At 39.0% G+C, this 21171-nt stretch overlaps 1 protein-coding gene across 6 annotated transcripts in view; it reads right to left on the bottom strand.

Moving 5' to 3' along the window:
• AlaRS-m (alanine--tRNA ligase, mitochondrial) overlaps positions 1–21171 on the bottom strand; it is a 202115-nt gene that overhangs the window by 39573 nt on the left and 141371 nt on the right. For all 6 annotated transcript variants that reach the window (XR_011018257.1, XM_067147031.2, XM_067147030.2 and 3 more), the window contains 2 exons: positions 10551–10761; positions 3569–3720 (listed from right to left, as the gene is read on the bottom strand). Coding sequence is in view for 5 of the 6 variants with exons in the window: in XM_067147031.2 (XP_067003132.2) it covers positions 3569–3720; positions 10551–10761 (363 nt within the window). In the remaining variant the exon portion in view is untranslated. The remainder of the gene's footprint in view (positions 1–3568; positions 3721–10550; positions 10762–21171) is intronic.

Here is a 21171-nt window from a genome sequence, read left to right on the forward strand (position 1 = left end):
TAATGGATGTTGGAGACGATCTACGCAGTCCTATGATGACAACATCGAAGCCTAACCCGGTCATCTAACGTCAGCAGCCGCAAGCTAAGTTCCAAAGAATTACTTTATTATCTTGAAATTAATGTGTCGTAGATATAGTATTCATATATTTGTAGTGAACATTGATATGTTGTTTCTTACGTAGTTCTTCGTGATGAAATCTCAGTCGATGTTATCTTTGCAATGAGATTATCCTAGTTGATTTATCATTATGGGAGTAGGTATTTTTTCCAGAGTTTAGAATCAATGTCATAATATAGGAATGTTTATAATTGAACAAGGAGAGATTTAGAGTGTGATTTTCAACCATTATGGGATTGAAACAACGTATATAAAGAGACGTATCCCAAATTTAATATTTTTTAAAGAAGATAGTTGATTTCTGAGTAACTAATATCTGGTTGATGTTACGACGCGATGACATGTGAGTAAATATTAACTTGTTTAGTTTATATATGTGTTTCATTTTCAGGATAACGTGTTTATGTGTATTACATATGAAATCTAACCCAAAAGTGTACCGTTGCATAACATTAATGATATGTTAAGATGATTTGCCGCCTTGTTGGAAATGATAAATGTTTACGTAGGGAAGTTATGATTTGAGTGGCATGTTGATGTGTATATTTCGTATGTGGGTTACCGTAAACTGTCTTCAGATTAAATATCCAAATAAGAAATAAAAGAAGGGAAACTTGTTGTCTTCATAGAGAATATATCAACGTTGTACGGAATATTATTTGAAGTTTGGTGTCGAGAATGTATTTAATTCATAGAACAATTTCATAATTTAAATCTCTACCACAATTAATTAAAATAGGTTACCAAATGCATTCCTACGGAATTTTTGATATCTGATTGGATATTGGTAAAACCATAAATCATGTTAGGTATAATTTTTATTTGAACTACGATAATAATTGATCTTTACACGATACCTACATTTAATTTTAAGATGTTATTTGAATATTTTAACCAAATGACATGGTCAAGGTGACCAATATTTCTCATTTAATGAACGATATATATTTGAAATAGCCATTTTGAGCTGATATATATTTGGAACTTACTTGCGATTGCTAACGTTATAACATCGGAAGAAACGCGTGTGTTAATGACAGAATATCAATTTGATAATGATGAAAATAAGCACTTTTTTAAAGAAAGAAACAATAACTGATGGACTCAGATTAAGCATATTTAGTATGAAGTTTACTAAGGCTTAGGGACTTAACGATTTATTTTTTAACCCAAAAATGTTATACTACGTTTTCAACAGATAGAATATGTACTTTCGATTTATGTAATTCAGAGAATTTATCCTTTATTTCTGTGATGCGCATAATTAATGCAAGAGGAATAGTTGAATCAGATCGAAGATAGATTAAAATTTAAATTAAATTTTTTTTTTTTTATAGAGAGGAGGAAGATAATTGATGTCAATACATATTATCAGATTTTCTTTTATGATTCTAGAATCATGAAATAAATTATAGATTATCCAATTTAGATGTTTTATTTTAGGAGATAGGCTAATATCATTATGATATAAATGATTTTGAATTAATTCATTTTAAAAAATGTTTTATTTATTTTCTTTTCTTTTCTTCGAATGATTGGACTTGGAAAACTTGATATTGATTCTGGAGGACGAATGGTATCGATGGTAATTTATTAAAAAGGAAATGTGGTGTCCCAGTTGACCTCACGTAAAAATTATACGGTTCACAGATGCAATTTAATTATCCCTGAGAGGTGTCGCGTGGCAATTTAAGGATTATCATATCAATAAATGTGATAAGAAAAATGAAGATTACGATATCGCTTAAATTTTATGATGCGGTAACTGTTTATACAATGAATATTAGAAGCGAGCATAGCTACCGACACTTAGCATCATTTTTATTAAATGCATTGATCCATTTTATGATCTGTAGAAGTGATGGATGGTTGAGGGGAAAATAGCCGGAGCAATTGATAGGTCGCCCGATATGGTGCAAGGAAGAAAACCCCCCTCAGGATGGTGCAACGTTATCCTGACAATCTTTTGGGGTCTCCCAAGAATGGTGTGAGCTGCATTGCCAAGCCCCCAATAAAACTTCTGGCATGCACGAATCTACAAGTGGATACAGCATAGCAGCACATTTGTTTGTTGTTACGCCTAATGTTTCTAGTGCCTGCGAATGTGACTCATGCTTATCATACAAGGACTGCAAAGAAACATTGCCTCCGTTGTGTATTGTGTTTTTCACTACTTGCTTCAATAGTTCTGAAATACAGACTTCAAACAGAAGGTCTTCTCTTCCAAAACGAGCCTTGATACTGTCAATAACTTTTCCATGATTATCCCTAGTGCAAGGAAAACTTCCAACTAGTTCCCGAGCGTGAGTACCATGTACAGTGGCCTGTAGTAGGTATTAAAATTTATCCTCAGCTACTATGTCACTGTCCTCATGGATTTTACTGAACTGGCTTCAGAATGGCAGTCATTCTTTCAAATCACCACTAAATTTTTTTAATTCTCTTTGTGGAAGTTTGAATTTCCTCCGTACTTCGTTATTTTTTTTGTTTTGCTAGTGGCTTTACGTTGCACCGACACAGATAGGTCTTATGGCGACGATGGGACAGGAAAGGTCTAGGAGTTGGAAGGAAGCAGCCGTGGCCTTAATTAAGGTACAGCCCCATCATTTGCCTGGTGTGAAAATGGGAAACCACAGAAAACCATCTTCAGGGCTGCCGACAATGGGATTCGAACCCACTATCTCCCAGATGCAAGCTCACAGCCGCGCGCCCCTAACCGCACAGCCAACTTGCCCGGTGAACTTCGTTATTAACCAAACTTACAGCATCATTATCTCTCGGTTGATTATGTGCCATTACAATTAATCTTGTTTGAGTGAATTTACTCATGTATTTATCGGCCGTCATATACTCTGAATCGAAGTCCTCATCTGTAGCACCTGCGTCCACCAAGAGATCCACAATTTCTCAGTCGGCTATGCGACGTTTTGCAGCTTTTTGCTCTAGTATCTCGAAGGCAGTTTGGACTTCCAATTAATCCTTTTGACCGATCCTTAACAACTCGCCAAGATGATTAAAACATCTCGTAAATACATGTTGCAATACATTATAATTCTTCCTTACTTTATCCATAGTCCTGTCATGGTCACCAAACGTTACGAAGAATGTAAAACAAGCAACATGCACTTTACTTTCGATGCTGTTCAATCAATATTCTATGATGAGGCGCACTGCAATGCATAAGACCACAGTCTAAAAACAAACAAAACATTCAACAAGGCAGCACGAGGGAGATTTCCTTTTCTAAATCGCCTTTAATGCCAGGTAGGTTTCTTGTCTCTTAATTTTACCCAGAAATAGCTTTTTATGGTCGTTGTTTGACACTGAGTAATGCCCAGATACGAGGTGCATTTTACCGGCCAGCAAAAGAGTGCTCAAGCGACAACTTGCCGCAGCCTGAGTGGTGCAGCTACATAGTTACACAATCAAAACCTTGTGCCTTACTCACCTCAGAATACTTCTGACTTCATCCTTTAAAGATTTGCTCAGGGTCTCAAGATTATCCAAACAATGGGAACGACATGAGTAGGGCAACAGAAGCTGGCTGTTGTTTGTCAGCTCCTGTTTAAGCGATTGTACTTTTGCCTCCAAAGCCTCCACCTGAGAAAAAAAAAAAAAACTTATTTATTTCCTCAAACAATTTACAAATATAAAATATATAAAATATATAAAATATATAAAATAAACCTACTGAAAATTTTGAACAAGGCAAGGCTACCCAGCATGTTAATAATTTGAATTTTAATTCTTTATATTTAAATCTTTTCCAGCTGTATTTCAAGAAAAAGCTCAGAAATCATACATTTTCCTACAGATTAATAATGTTATCAGATTTCAGAAAACATTAAATGTATTTCCGGAGAATTTTTGAAAGAATTTTAGCATCCAACAGGCATATTTTCCTATGCTAAGGCTGTACGATGATGAACTGTACTATGTTGTAATAAAGGATGGGAACATGTAGAGAACAAGAATAAAAAACTCACAAGGAAACTGAGAAAGAGCAGAGGGCCCAGAGTGAGAGAGAGAGAGAGAGAGAGAGAGAGAAGAGGGGGGAGGGGGAGGGGCAAAGCCAGAACATGAAGAGATTTTAGGAGCAAAAGACAGAGGAAGCAGAAAAGTATAAGCTAAATGTAATGCTCTCCAGGAAACCATACCTTTAGTCGCATGACAAAATTTAAGCTGCAAAGAAAAAAGGCAGGAAAGGTAAGAAATATTGATTTTTACATTTGTACGCCATCTGTTAGCCTGATCCTAGAACTACGTGGTGAGAGGAGGGACAGTGATGTCACCATACGGAAAAGCCTTTAAAATAATCTTGAAAATAGGCTGTACAGTTCAACAAAAACCATACCTTAAGTCGAAATGGGAATTTAACATTGGTGACTTAAGGTATAGTATTTTTTTAAAAGTTCCTGGATCATCGTCTTGTACCAAAATATGAAATAACCAGCATGTGCATCAAGATACTGTATGATAACAATTATAGACATTTACTGGACTCCATATTTTATAACTGGCAATTTTAACTAAGGAACCTGGTCAGAGTGCTGTGATTTGTTTCTTCATGCTGACAGGTGCATCACACAAAATAAAAATAATATCATCATGTGGAGAGTTATGTCAGGTTTACATGAAGAAATAACAACTTATTTTCTGCCAGTGGGTTGTGTGAAATATTTTTTGAGACTGAACTTTTGGTCTCGTGAAAAGGAAGTACTGCATGACACACACTTCTTCTCTGATAGGTATTGTTTTGGTCATTGAAGAGAGCACCCCTCAGTCAAAACTTAACAAAGCTGTCATCATCAGGAAAGAAACTGGCGAGCTGTTAGTAAATATGTACGACTGGCAACATGGTTGGAAAAAAGTTCCATGGATCACATCTTTCAGTCATTTTAGTGTGAAAAAGAATATGCCCGGGGACTTTACACGTGAACAAAATTGTATGGTCCAACTGATGATTTGCGAGGCAGATAATCTTCCTCAAAACCTACCTAAAAATTTGGAACTAAAAGGCATGACTCCCAGCCAAAGGGGGAGCAATCCAGCTCAACTCTGTGCTGGTCCCAAGCCCAGGAAAATTGTGAGGGTGAATGGCTGGTTATTGAGTCCCAGTGGAGGTGCCTGTGCCAAGCAGGTGCCTCTGGAAAATACTGGGAAATGCTCTACTTGGCAGGTTTACCTGCCTACACAACCAGCAAATCCTACCCGGTATGGGGATGGGTAAAGGTGAATGCCTGGCACCTTAAAACGGGGCCTTCTTGGCTTAGGTATGGTAACCCTAATAGAAGGTTCCCTGGTCCTCCAGGTTGGGGGTTGGGAGTGGGGTTAACAGCCCCACCCTGGAAAAAAGAAACTGTTACGAATCCTCAACAAACAGAAGCAGGACGGATAGAATATAGACGACCCTGCAAGGATAAAACGCTACGATTTGGAACATGGAATGTACGATCAAAATCTTGTGAGTAATATACAAGAATACAATAGAGATATACCAGCCTTACAAGAGATATGGTGGCTTGGGAATGGCATTATGGAAAAGAAGGAATACAACATGTATTATAGCTGTCATGATAAAACACACCAGTTTGGTACTGGATTCATTGTGAACAAAAGTATGAAGCACCTAGTCATCGATTTTCAAGCTATCACACCAAGATTATGCAAAATGCATATCACAGGAAGGTTTAGAAACTATACTTTAATCAGTGCTCATGCACCAACAGAAGAAAAAATGAAGAGGAAAAGGATTCCTTCTATGAACTCCTAGAAAGAGAATATGGAAAGTGCTCCAGGCATGATATTGTACTGATGCTGGGGAATTTTAATGCCCAAGTGGATCAAGAGGAACATCTAGCTTCTATAATTGGTAAGTATAGTCTTCATAGAATAAAAATGGCATGAGACTAGTTGATTTTGCAGCCTCAACTGACATGGTAATAAGAAGTACAATGTTCCACACAAAAACATTCATAAAGGAATGTGGACTTCCCCTGATGGAAACACAGTTAATCAGAATGACCACATTCTTGTTGATAGACACCACATGACTGACCTGGAAGGTGTACGAACCTTTAGAGGAGCTAATGTGGACTCGGATCATTTCTTATTTATTGTCAAATTGAGAAGTAAAATTAATAGCAACTATAAACACCAGAAACAAAACAAATTAAAGAAATATGATGTGGAAAAACTAAAAGACCCAGAAACTAAAATCCTCTATCAGGAGCAGATAAAGGAATATTTTGCAATGGTTGAAACAGCTGCTAAAGCCAATGAGGTAAGTTGGATGGATTGTAAGCAAGTGATAAAAGATACTGCACAGGAAATAATTGGTGAAGGAAGCAGAAATAAAAGGAGTACATGGTTTGATAGTGTGTGCGGAAATAACTGAAAGGAAGAATATAGCCTACAAAGCAATGATCAATAAACGTACCAGAAATACTGTTGAAACATACAGAGGGCTAAGAAGAAGTGAAAAGCAGGTACACAAAAAGAAGAAAAGGGAGTATCATGAGGCAAGGCTCAAGGAAATAGAAGAGATGCATACCCAGAATGATTTGAGAAAGTACTGTTGCTTGATTAACTCTTTCCGGTCTAACTGCGAGCATAGCTCGCAGCAGCCGAAATTACGTTCAGGACAAGCTGCGGGCATAGCCCGTAGTAAGGTTTGACAATTCGTTAAAAATTGAGAACGAGCTATGCACGCATGTGGTTACATCCTGTTTCCTAATGTATTAGTTACGAGAATATTTAAGCAGATGGCAGTATTATATGTCCAAGTCAGAGAATTTACGATATATTTGAACAGCATGCATCAGTAGATGTTGTCACACAGTGAGCTCTAAGACATGGCTTCTCGCGGCAAACATGTGCTTGACGAAAGTGATATTTTTTATATTTTATGATATATTATAAGTTTATGTGCAAATGAACATATTATTGACATATGAATTCGAAACAACTTCTTGCTTTTCATTATGATTGGAGTTCGTTTTACGGCCTAGCTCATGTTCCAGCGTATTTCATATTTGCGTGAATACGTAAGATTGTCTACACATTAGTAAAGTTGTCTATTTAGAAGACTGTATTTTCTCTTTCTCAGAAGTCTTTTGTGGTAAATGGAACAATATTTTTACATTTGAGTAACTTTTAACAAAATTTATCAATTAAAATAAAATTTCGTAAGAGCACCCAGTTTCATTATTGTAATTTTTACTATTATTATTATTATTATTATTATTATTATTATTATTATTGAAAAATTATTATTTTTATATCGTATTTATTATCGTTGTTGTTTTGTAATTGCAATGCACATTTTATATTAGCGAAATAGGGTAAATATTACTGTATTTCAGAAAAATGTACTTGCTTTGTTATCCGTCAGACCTTTCCTCCATTCGCAAAACATGGTATAATATATAAACAATTTTAAAATCTCAAGTAATAGTTGACACGATACAAAGAGCGCTTTTGAAAATTAGATGCTCAAACAAGCACAAAGAAAAAAGAATCATGCCAATATCTCCTACAGGTACAGAGATATCATGTCTTACAAAGATCCTTAAAAATGCCCAGTCCAGAATGTTTGTTAGGGATATTAAGGCCCAGACTGGAATGGGGTAACAATATGAGAACAGGATTTACACCAAGAACATTAAACTGCAGAAAAACTAATGGAGAATTGACGGGCAACATAGAGAAGGGCTTAGAGAGATAGAATCAACATTTCCAGGAACAGCTTGAGGGAGTAGAGAATTGTGCTCACGGTAATAAACAAGTAATGCTGGAAATCAGATCCCCACAAATAGACAATGGAGAAATGAATCTGCCTACTATAGAAGAGGTAGAAATTGTCATCGATAGATTGAAGAACAAAAAAGCACCTGGGCCTGATGATATAAATGCAGAGCTCATTAAAATGGCAAAACCAATATTCTTGCAAAGGCTTCACATCGTCATCTGTGAAAAATGGAAAAATGAACGCTTACCTAGAGAACGGGAAGAAGGGTTGATCTGCCCAATACATAAGAAAGGAGATCCATTGGACTACTCAAATTACAGGGGTATCATATTGCTGAACATAGGATATAAAATATTCTCCAATATATTGTATATGAGACTACTGAAGCATGTAGAAGAGACAATAGGAAACTATCAATGTGGTTTCAGAAAAGGGAAGTCGACCCCAATCAGATACATGCATTAAGACAGATCCTACAAAAGACCCGAGAGTACAAGATCACCATACACCACCTGTTTATTGATTTCAAATCAGCATATGACAGTATAAAATGTGATAAACTACTTAGTGCAATGCAAGAACTTGGTATCCCAGAAAAGCTTGTAGCCTTAACAAGAACATCTCTCAGTACAGTCCGATGTAGAGTTAAACTACAAGGAAGCCTCCCAGAACCATTTTGCACACAAAAGGGTCTCAGACAGGAAGATGCATTAGCATGTTTGCTGTTTCATATTGCACTGGAAAAGGTCATGTGAGACTCTGGAATTGAGAGGAGGGATACAATATTTCATAAATCAGTACAAGTATTAGCATATGCTAACGATATTGACACTATTGGAAGAACAGAAAGGGATCTCAAAGAAGCATTTACTAGGTTAAATGCTGAATCAAAACAGATGGGACTCATGGTAAATGAGAAAAAGACAAAATATATGGTGGTGTCAGAGAATCCGTCAAGACAGAAATGCCTTGAGATCGATGGCTATAAATTTGAAAAGGTGACTGAATTTGAGTACTTGGGTCGCTGATGACATCAGACAACAAAGTCAGTGCAGAAATACACCACAGAATACTAATAGTAAATAGATGTTACCACAGACTAAAGATAAACCTAATGTCATGCTACACAAGCTGTAGCTCTAGGGTTAAAATGTATAAGACCCTAATAAGACCAGTTCTATTGTATGGCTCTGAAACTTGGGCTTTTGGGACAATTGGCATGAGCAGATTGACCATATTTGAGAGGAAGATCTTATGGAAAATTTACGGAGCAGTCAATTATCATGAATGCTGGCGTGCAAGGTACAACCATGAACTATACCTTCTGTTCAAGGAACGTGATATTGTAAGTGAAATCAAAGTAAGAAGAGTGAGATGGCTTGGGCATGTGTATAGAAAGAACGAAAATGATCCTTGTAGGAAGGTGACATTTACAGAACCTTATGGCACCAGAAGAGTGGGACGACCCCCAACTGAGATGGCTGGAAAGGATCTAAGGGGAGATGGAGTCAGAGGATGAAGGATGAAATCAGAGGATCGGGACACCTGGAGGCATGTTGTTGAGGCGGTCAAGGCTGGAACCCGGCTGTAGAACCAAATAATAATAATAAGAAAAGGCATGACTGCAGAAAGGACGAAATATCTGTTCAACAATATTTGCGATTATTGCACAGCAGAAATAAGGGATCTGTTGTGCTCATGACCAGGTGACATTAACCCGCTGAACGTGGGCCAAGTGGCGAGATGGATTGTGTGCACAAAAGGAAAAGGCATAAGTAATTAAGAACATTCCAGAAAAATGAGCAAAAAATCAGTTTTGTTACTACAGGATACAAGATAGATTAGTAATGTAAATCCTTAAATGGATAATGACTGTGCGTAGTTTCAGAACCATTTTTTAAAATATCCAACATTATTATTATTATTATTATTATTATTATTATTATTATTATTAACATCATTACTACTATTATTATAATTATTGTATCCTTACATTGTTTCTACATCTCAAGACAGAACTTCTGTGTATATGAATGTTGCAAAACTAAAACTTTCTTCTTAACTTATTTCAAATTTTGAACATGTTTACACATTTAATTTCTGGAGAATAAAACTAAATATTTATGGAAATTATTTTAATATGCAAAGCTGATATTCCTTTATCCAGTGAAACAGTTAGATTTTCTTAAATCCTTAATATATTATCGGAGTACTATATCCCATTTTCCAACCGATTTTTTCAAAATTCAATAAATTCTGACTTACAATTTCAAAGTCACAAAAGTGATCAGTTTTAAGTGAGAGATTTCTGGTTTTCATGAAAATGATCACAAATTTATCTACTATCAAAATATAAAATAAAACCAAAAATGTGATTTTCCAACTTAAGGTATGGTTTCCTTGAGAGAGTCACAAGTATGGTCCATAAAAGAAGAATAAGAAGAAGAAGAAGAAGAATGCAAGGGGCTGGTAAGGATACAATGCTGGACAGTGTCAATTTATGATGTTGTAGATGTTGTTTCCCATATTCACACCAGGAAAATGCTGAGACTACTTTAATTAAGGCTCCAATCACTTACTTCCTGTTCCTTGCCTTGTCCTAACCCACTGTTGCCATAAGACCTCTGTGTGTTGGAGTGACATAAAACATATAGCAAAATATAAAAATAAATAATACTACCTGTTCAAGGTTTCGAGCAGTTGTGTGAACTTCTTGGACCAGCTGAGCCACTCTCTGGACCATCCATTCTCCCAAGCGAGCAGCCTCTTTAGCCTTAGTACCAGTCACTGCCTTCACACTGCGAATTCCAGCACTTGGAGCTCTGACGTTTGTAATATAGAAAGATTCCAAGTCCCTAGTATTTAGAACGTGAGTTCCACAGCAGGCTTCCCTGAAATAATGTACAGAGAACTACCTTACTACTTCAAGAACCAATGGCGATCTCACAGATGGGAGAAAGTATCTATTATTATTTTTCTACAAGTTGCTTTACATCGCACCAACACAGACTGATCTTATGGTGACTATAGGGTAAGATAGGGCATGACTAAGAAGGGAGAGACTGTGGTCTTAACTGAGGAACAGCCTCAGCATCTCCTGAATACAAGTTAACAGCTACATGATCCAAACCACATAGCCATGTTCCTCGGTAAATCCAGTATAATAGGCCCAAAAATCTTTGTCTTCCGCCATAGAAAAATGTTGGCAATATGCTGTAAACAACTGTGTAAGTGGCTTGTCCAAGGTCTTTTCCTGTAAGAAAATGAAAATCCACAGCCTGTTTCCAGTCATTTGACTGAGTCAAGGATGGAATGAATGAAGCCCCCATCTAGCAGTGAGGATAGGAATTGTGCCGGCTGCCGAAGCCTGTCGCACTCCTCTGGGGCAATGACTAATGACTGACAGATGAAATGAAATGATATTGGAGAGAGTTGCTGGAATGAAAGATGACAGGGAAAACCGGAGTACCCAGAGAAAAACCTGTCCCGCCTCCGCTTTGTCCAGCACAAATCTCACAGGAAGTGACCGGGATTTGAACCACGGAACCCAGCGGTGAGAGGCCGGCGTGCTGCCGCCTGAACCACGGAGGATCTTCTTTTTCTGTATATCAATTCTTTTCTTTTGTATTGGTAAAAATTATAATAGCAACTGTTGCTGCTCTGCCCCACATTTTGCAGTCGATGACAAAGTTTCAGGAGAGACAAATATATGTGATGGCACTTGTGATGGCTTTTCAGGACCTGATATTTTAATACCATGTACATTATCAGCACTACAGGAACTGGAAGAATTAAAAAAAAAATTCTATTATTATTATTGGGTACCTTCTTTCAATGCATTTCTCAAATTAGAAATCGTTTCCTTGCAATGCAATTTTTGTCCACATAAAGGGTATCGGGTGTTTTGCTCATTGTCCACAATACAGCGTGAAACACGAGATGCAAAGTGAGATGACCACGCGGAACTGTTTTGAGGAACTACGCTTCTCTATGTACTGGAAAATGGAAAATTCTAGGCGGGCAATAATTCCATTGTGGAGATTTATCTCCCGTATGCAGTTATAAGACTGTGCCTCTTATAAGGGCTTCTGATAAGTTCACCTGCATACACCCCAGCGTCAGTGGGTAGGGTCTGACACATCCCACTCTGATGAGTCTAGTGTCAGACCTAAGATGAAACGCTGGTTAATAGAGTAAATGCCTGAAAAGCCTTACATCTGATATGTTTTTGACATTTTTTTTCTCTACGTACTGCCAGTAAGCCTAATACAAAGCACTTTAAATAACTAAAAATATCTCCAACCGGTCTGTAAGTAATAGAGTAGGAATGCCAGTACAGCCTGTGAACTGTTACAAAATTGTTTGCGCACCCATGCAGGAGAGCGTGCTTAAAGCGAGCTGCTTTACTTCTTAATATCCCTTCCCTTGGTTTTAGGGTCTCCAATGGAACATATTCCTGAAACAGCTTACTATGATGGAATAGGATACATTATCATGTTACGATATATAACTCGTATCTCTTCTTCATGTGGGTTTGCATGGTTTATGTTGTGCCAGAATCTTATGCCTCCAATGAAAATGTATGCAGCAAGATGGAGCTACACCACACACCATGGGGGAGTCACTTACCCTTCTGCAACGATGCTTTGGAGATCGTCTAATTTCTTATGGAACTCCATTTCCGTGCCCTTCATGCTCCCTGATCTCACGGCTTCAGATGCCTACTTATAGAACATATTGAAAGAATAAGTTTTCGAGAACAACCTCCGTGGCTCAGACGGCAGTGCGTCGGCCTCTCACCGCTGGATACCGTGGTTCAAATGCCGGTCACTCCATGTGAGATTTGTGCTGGACAAAGCGGAGGCGGGACAGGTTTTTCTCCGGGTACTCCGGTTTTCCCTGTCATCTTTCATTCCAGCAACACTCTCCATTCTCATTTCATAGCATCTGTGTCATTAAAAAAAATCACTTTGGGAGTGGCGACCCCATCGTACTAATAGCCTATATATGATTCATTCATTCCATTCCTGACCCGGTCAATGACTGGAAAACAGGTTGTAGGTTTTCATTTTCAGTTTTCAAGACAGATGGCCCACCTACAAATATATATATTTTTTTACAATTTCCTTTACGTCGCACTGACACAAATAGGTCTTATGCCGACAGTGGGGTTCGAACCCACTATCTCCCGGTGAATGAAGATCTTCCAACCTGTTAGGGAGAGAACACTACGTTCAGAACTGCATGCAATGAACCTCACAAAAGGCCATTGCTCAAACACGCACATAAAAATGCACGTCTTCAATGGACGTGGACTGTAGCTGACTGTTGAAATGTAATGTGATCTGACAAATCATGTTTTTGCCTGTATTCCAATGACACAGATGTATTGTTGTAGGTACGACATCGTAATTGGGGTAAAACCTTCAATTTAATGTTTAATATATTTTAATTATAGTTTATTTAATGCTAAATTATCTTTTATTAAGTGTTAAACATGACTCCTCTGTAGATATGTAGTATAAAATTGTATAACCTCAAAAACGTATTGTTTAACCTCAAAATCTATATGGTCGAAAGCGGTAGAAAATTCCATAATGTTCGTATGTTAGACTTATTGTACTATAATTTGATGTATATGAAGGGTTCTGGAAACTTACTGTAAGGTTTTATTATCCAGATACATATAGACACATTACGAATGTTGTAGATATTTCCATGTACATTTTTCAATATTGAAAGAACATTCGAGTACCCATTCGACTAGCTGGTCAATCGATGTTTTGAGTGTGTTACATTAGAGGACTCTTCCAGAAGTCGATCATTCTAGATGATTGATCGAATGGTATAAATATCGAGCTGTCAGTCAGTGAGGGCAGTTCTCAGTTCTAAGTTCGCAGATCTTGGTTCTTGGGACTCAGGCAAGTGATGGACTGGGAGTGACTGTTGGGCTTCGAGGTGGAGTCTGAGTACTGGACTCAAGTGAGTCGGGCGGTGAATTCAAGAGAGAGTATGTTATAGTGCGCGCGTCAGTGTTGTTGATATCTGTACTTGTCAGAATCGACTTCAGAGTACTCCGCTATTGAGTGTTGTATATAGTGTCATTTGCTACTGTGTAAAATTGCGTGTTGTGACGTACAGTGTAAATAAAGTAATTTATAAAAGGAAGTGAACGTGTTCTCGTGTGATATTTATTTACGTCAAATAAAATCGCAACGTAGAACGATAAATTGACGACCGTGACAGGACACTTCAAGACTCAGCAATGAAGATTGAACAAATGAGCTTGGTGCTGTTACGGAAAGCGCTGACATCCCGAGGTTTACCGACGGCTGGAAGCAAAGCAAACTTACAAGAGATGCTGCGCCAGGATTTGATAGACAACGGAGAGGACCTAGACAGTTTCGACTTCGAAGTCACCTCGGAGGAAGAAACCAACGACCGGGTAAACATTGTGTTCGCACAACTAACTGCTTGGATTCAGGTGGAAACCAAAAAAATCCAGGCCCAGACTCAAGAAATAAAGGCACAGACCCAAGGAAAAAAGGCCCAGAGGCAATGAATAAAGGACCAAATCAAGTTGTTGGACAACGAAGTACGAGCCTCGGTGGAGTCCGTAGTTCAAGGCCCAGCGGAAACAGCGAGTGCGCTGTGTGAAAACATGACAGCTCTGGAGACACAGGTGAAGCCTACAAGCAGTGATGGCGGCTCCGGCGTCGAGCAGGTGGCAACTCCACGGGACGATGGGATCATTGCAGTGATGGTGGAGTCCGTGGTTCAAGGCCCAGCGGAAACAGCGAGTGCGCTGTGTGAAAGCACGACAGCTCTGGAGACACAGGTGAAGCCTGCAAGCAGTGATGGCAGCTCCGGCATCGTGCAGATGGCAACTCCACGGGACAACGGGATCATTGTAACGACGGTGGAGTCCGTAGTCCAACGCCCAGTGGAAAAGCCGAGTGCCCTGTGTGAAAGCACGACAGCTCTGGAGACACAGGTGAGGCCCGCAAGCAGTGATGGCAGCTCCGGCGTTGTGAAGATGACAACTCCACACGATGACAGGATCATTGTGGTGACGGCAACTGACAAACGAGGTTGCCACGTAACCAGGACACTAGTCCCGGCACAAAATCATATGCCGGTAGGAACGTTGAATTCAGCACCCCGGAAAAAGCGGAGACTCAACGGGACCAAGACCACGACGTGCGAGCCTCTCTCGTGCATCACACCAGTGGACTACGAAAACGCGTGGGCCCTGGCAGAACATAAAGGCACGACCAAGGGGAAAGTCAGTGGAGTGTCGACTGCCTCGCAAGGACCTGCGGATCATTGCTACGGAGAACAGGGACACAGTCAGCCAGACCCAGCGGATCCCCCATGGGAAGGTGGTGGCCATCGATTGAACCGTCTAGCTGCGATATGAGGACTTCAACAATGGCAACGAGAAGACAGTGTGATTGAGGTAGCCTAAGTGTAATTGAATAGTGAGGACTAAGGAAGTCGAAGAAATAGATATAAGGACATCTAGATATAATTTAAGACCTAGAGTAAGGAATGTACACGGTAGATATTGAAGGTTTTAGGGGGGATAATTGTCGTAGGTACAACATCGTAATTGGTGTAAAACCTTCAATTATTATGTTTAATATATTTTAATTATAGTTTATTTAATGCTAAATTATCTTTTATTAAGTGTTAAACATGACTACTCTGTAGATATGCAGTATAAAATTGTATAACCTCAAAAACGTATTGTTTAACCTCAAAATCTATATGGTCGAAAGCGGTAGAAAATTCCATAATGTTCATATGTTAGACTTATTGTACTATAATTTGGTGTATATGAAGGGTTCTGGAAACTTACTGTAAGATTTTATTATCCAGATACATGTAGACACATTACGAATGTTGTAGATATTTCCATGTACATTTTTCAATATTGAAAGAACATTCGAGTACCCATTCGACTAGCTGGTCGATCGATGTTTCGAGTATGTTTCATTAGAGTGTCATAAGGACTCTTCCAGGAGTTGATCATTCTAGATGGTTGATCGAATGGTATAAATATCGAGCTGTCAGTCAGTGAGGGCAGTTCTCAGTTCTAAGTTCGCAGATCTTGGTTCTTGGGACTCAGGCAAGTGATGGACTGGGAGTGACTGTTGGGCTCCGAGGTGGAGTCTGAGTACTGGACTCAAGTGAGTCGGGTGGTGAATTCAAAAGAGAGTATGTTATAATGCGCGCGTCAGTGTTGTTGATATCTGTACTTGTCAGAATCGACTTCAGGGTTCTCCGCTATTGAGTGTTGTATATAGTGTCATTTGCTACTGTGTAAAATTGCGTGTTATGATGTATAGTGTAAATAAAGTAATTTATAAAAGGAAGTGAATGTGTTCTCGTGTGATATTTATTTACGTCAAATAAAATCGCAACGTAGAACGATAGTATGCAAGGTCAGGTTCAAGCCGGAGGTGGGTTCGTGATGTTTTGGGGGTACTTTTCTTATCATGGATTAGGCCTGCTCACCGAGGTGACCAATAACATGAACAAGCATGTTTATTTAAACATTTTGGATGATCAGGTGTTGCCCTTCAATCAACATCTGCATGTTGAGCATGCTACTGATACCCCGATTTTTCAAGATGACAACAGCAAAGTTCATTTGGCTGGACACACATGTGACTGGTTTTATGAACACTTATCCATCCTATTGCATCTCGATTGGCCTGCAAATTCAACTGACTTGAACCCCCTTGAAAATCTGTGGGACACGTTGGTACAGCGAGTAAAATGCCGACATCAGCATCCCCGCAATTTGGTGGAATTGTGCGATCAAATCCTCAGCGAGTGGTTTAACCTGGATGCGACGTACCTGCACAACCTTCAGCACTCATTTCCTAATCGAATCCATACGATTATTAAGTCCAGAGGTGGAGTTACATAGTAATAAGTGATGCTTGTTATGATTTCTTCACGGGTGACTAATTTTTTGTCCAATGAGCTTACATACGTACGTACATACATATATCAAAAGGAAAATAATTAATATAGTCTACAAAAACATTTTAAGCAGCCTATCACCATAATTTCACGTTTTAGATGGGTTGTTGGTTACTCATCATCATCATCTTGAACCAGGTCCAGTTTTCTAGGTGCGGTGAATGATGCTCTCTGCTTATTTCTTTCCATATAGGTGCCTTCTACCATAACCTGCTGAAAATCCAGAAGACCTCACCCAGCTAGATAATTTTTGATGTGATCGATCCATTTCTTCCTTGGCTGACCTCTCGATCTTTTGCCTTTGAGTTCCTTCTCGAACCACACTCTAGCTGTTCTTTGTGGGTCCATTCTTTTGAGATGACCTAACCATTTCAGCCTGGCTTTGACACAGATCTCACTAAGATGTTTTACTTGGAAAAAAATGGCGTACCTCATCACTTCTTATTCTGTCCCTCCTTGTTTCCTGAACCATAGTTCTTGTGAACTTCATTTCCACTGCTTGTAGTTTGCTGTTTGGATGCAGGCCTCTAGACTGTATGTACTAACTGGTACTAAGAAGCTCCTCTAGAGTATTAATTTTGATCTTAATGGAACTTGCTTTTCACAAGAAGATAAAACTGTACTCCATTCTGTATTCTACTAGTGGCTTCTGAAGATGATCAGCTATCTGATGTTTCTACACTGCCAAGATAGCAGAATTTTGATTTATATGAAATGATGTTAGTACAGATGATCTTTCAACTATCAGGCAATATCACTATTTTGGACTCGCGTATCTTGAGACCAAATTGCTTGAATATAGCATTTCAGTCTTTAAGCTTCTGTTGCACTTCAATCTCACTATCACATCATCATCATCACCTGCAAAGGCAAGACCTTTAAACTCAGAGTTGTTAACTCTTGTTAACTCTTTTCATTATTTCATCCATTACAGTAATGAATAATAGTGGCAGTACTGTGCTGCCTTGTTGTACACTGTGCGTAGTCTCAAACCACTCTGAATATCCATACCTATCTGGCAATGTTCATAGAGAATTTTGACTTTATATATTACAGCACACGGTATAGATCTATTCTCAAGGAATTCCCAGATTATTGTCTCTGTACACTGTCATAATCCTTCTCAATATCAAGGAAAATGAAGATGACATATTTTAATTTTTCCCAGAGCTTCTTCATGAACATCCCCACAGAAAATAACAGATCTCTTGTTGCCCTATTTCTTATAAAACCATAGTGCCCCTTTTCAAGCTGTGTTTCAATGACGATTTGTAATCTCTTTTCTATGATTCATTCCATTATTTTGAGTCCAGGAGATAGAAGAGTGATGCTCCTGTAGTTGCTAGGTTTTTGTCTGTTTCCTTTCTTAAGTAGAAGGACGGTGACTCATTTAGTCTAGTTGTTGGGTAGCTTATCTTCTTTCCAAATACCTAGAGTTTGGGACTCGGAACAACCACTGCAATCCTCGCACTCCAGCAGCCTTAATCACGTCAGCGCTTACCTCATCTATGCTTGTTGTCTTGGCTTTATTCATGTTCTAAAAAGGGTATTTTCCACTTCCATCTATATTATGGGGGCTCCACATTTTGAATATTTTCTTTTGCCATGATCTCCTGTTGTTTGATATTTAAATTTTCGCCATTATATAATTTTCAAAATACTATCTCATCTCATCTCTTCTCCTTTTGTAATTCCAAGTGATGTTTTCATCTTTCACCAGCGCCTTTATTCCTTCGTAGCTATTTTTCTTACTTTTTGCCACTTGATATAACAGTTTCTTATTGTTCTTGCTGCCAGCAATTTTTGTCACTTTGGTTCTTTACATCTCCATGATACTTGGTCGGTGTCCCTTCTAGAAATACCTGTCCACCGAACAACCACAAACCACTGATCATTCACTATCACCGCTTCGGTATGGTGGAATGCTCTCCCCACAGACATCAGGGATGCTGCATCAAAAAGTATATTAAAACCTTTCACCAGCAGTTCCTCGTTAAGTGCTTCCAGCAAGGTACCTGTATGAGTGGAACGAGTGATTGTGTGTGAAAATGATGTTATGAGATTCATTCATACATTCATTATTTATTTACCATAAACCTTTACAGTATCTATGGAAGACCAGAGGAAAAGTACAAGCCCCCCTACACATAGTGCCCCCTGACCTTTGAAATAATTACCTAAATCCTAAACTAAAACAGTCGTGTACACTATTTACAGATAAAGTAACAAAATATAGCCTAATGTATACATATTTCTCATTTATACAACCTTTCATTCCTTCGTTCATTCTTCCACATATTCACATGCATTTTCTCACCGTATGTGCTTCCTAACATAACATTTTAAACTATATTTACATTTCTACATTTAATGTTGGCGAGCAGAACGTTCCAAAGCTGCGCCGAATGAGCAAAAAAGCCTAGTTCGTACGACTCAGTTCGCGCAAAGGTGGGTAAAAGACACACCCCTTTGCCTCTGCGGACGGAGCTGTACAATAAGGAGAGTCGAGGGAATGGTGAAAGGTGAATGGCCCCTGTGAGTGACTTATGAAAGAAGGTGACGTCGTTTTGTTTATACAAGGAGCTGATTGACGGGAGGGAAAGCAGGCAGCTGTTCCTGTTAATTAGTCGTTCAGTGCGACTTTGGATTCCTTCTAGCTTGTGAAGGTTAGCTGCTGTGGTAGGGTACCAGGCAGGTAGACCATACGTTAGTATAGGTCTCACTAATGTCAGGTAAGCTGTCTGTATAGCATTCGACTTGCAGCCACGGAGGCTTCTGTGCATAAAACCGAGCACCCTGGCAGCTTTGCATCTCACTTCCTCCGTTTGTGTGTTCCATTTTAGTTGTTCAGAAATGGTTATTCCTAACAAATGCATGGTTTTAACTTGCTCAATATGTACATTATTAAAGATATATATATATTCTACTGGGTATCGAGACCTACTTAACCTAACGTATTTACATTTGCCAGCATTAATGTTGAGACCGTTGACATAACACCACACCGCTATAGTGTCCAAGTCTGACTGTAACTTCAGACAATCATCAGCACATTGTATATCCCTGCACATTACAGTGTCATCAGCGTACTGGGCTATGGTCGAGGTCACACATTTAGGTAAATCAGAGACAAATACATTAAATTATAAAGGTCCCAAAACGGTGACTTGACATATTCCTGAGGTTACTTTAACGGTCGAAGACTGAACTCCATCAAACACAACACGTTGAGTTCAACCCTTGAGAAATGAGCGCAAACCATGCCAATACACTTCCCCTAAAATTCATCTGTCTTAATTTTAACAAAAGTTGTTCATGAGGGATTTGGTCAAAAGCTTTAGCCCAGTCCAAAGCCATGCAGTCTATCTGAACAATTTTAGATTTCTCCAGGGGGAACTGCCACTCATCAATAACCGTTGTTAATACACTTAGCAGGTTACCTTTCTGGAAGTATTCCCGTATATTAGAGGCTACCAGTCGCTCGATACATTTAGATACAAGGGATGTGAGAGACACTGGCCGATAGTTGTCAATGAGGTCTTTGTCCCCTTTCTTGAAAATCGGAACTACATCAGCACACTTCCAATCTTGATGCAGTGATCCACAGTGAAGCGACAGGTTGAATAGTTCACAGAGAGATGGTGCCACTTACTCAGCACAGTCACGGAGTATACGGCTGGGTATTTCATCAGGGCCACTCACCGCATGGGGTCAAATCCTCTTCAAACTTACTAGTACCTCAAGTTCCGACAAGTAGAGGCTGGTGAGAGGGAGGGACGGTACGGGTGTGTTGGTTATATACATGTCCCCAGATGATTGTGCCTGGGAGAAATTCTCTTTAAAATTTTCACTGAAGGCTGAAGCAATGTGTGTGGGCGTGGAGATGGATTTCCCGTTAGCTTGAAAGGAGCTTGGTGCAACGCTGCCACATTAAGTGCCTTCCATAGCTTTTTGATTTCTGAGCAACCCCTGTGAATATACTGATCGTAAGTCTCCCTGATCCTATTCTTAGTGTCTTTCCGTGCGGATTTGTACTTTACCCACGCTTGTTCTGTTTGGCACTGTTTCCACTTTTTGTATAGATTGTTCAGTTTTGTTATTAACTTCAAAAGTTCTTTCTTAATCCATGGAGCTTTCTTCTCTCCCTTTTTAAAGTGTATTTCAGTACAGCTTGGTCAACGCACCAGAAAAATGTATTTTTTCAGGCAAGCCACAAAGAGTCTATGTCACAGGTTGATATAGAGGTTGGAGTGGATAGGTGATTCAGTAGTAAGGTGGAGAGGAATTTCCAGTCAGCTTTCCTGAAG

The sequence above is a fragment of the Anabrus simplex genome, chromosome 5 (genome assembly GCF_040414725.1).
Source record: "Anabrus simplex isolate iqAnaSimp1 chromosome 5, ASM4041472v1, whole genome shotgun sequence".
NCBI lineage: Eukaryota > Metazoa > Arthropoda > Insecta > Orthoptera > Tettigoniidae > Anabrus > Anabrus simplex.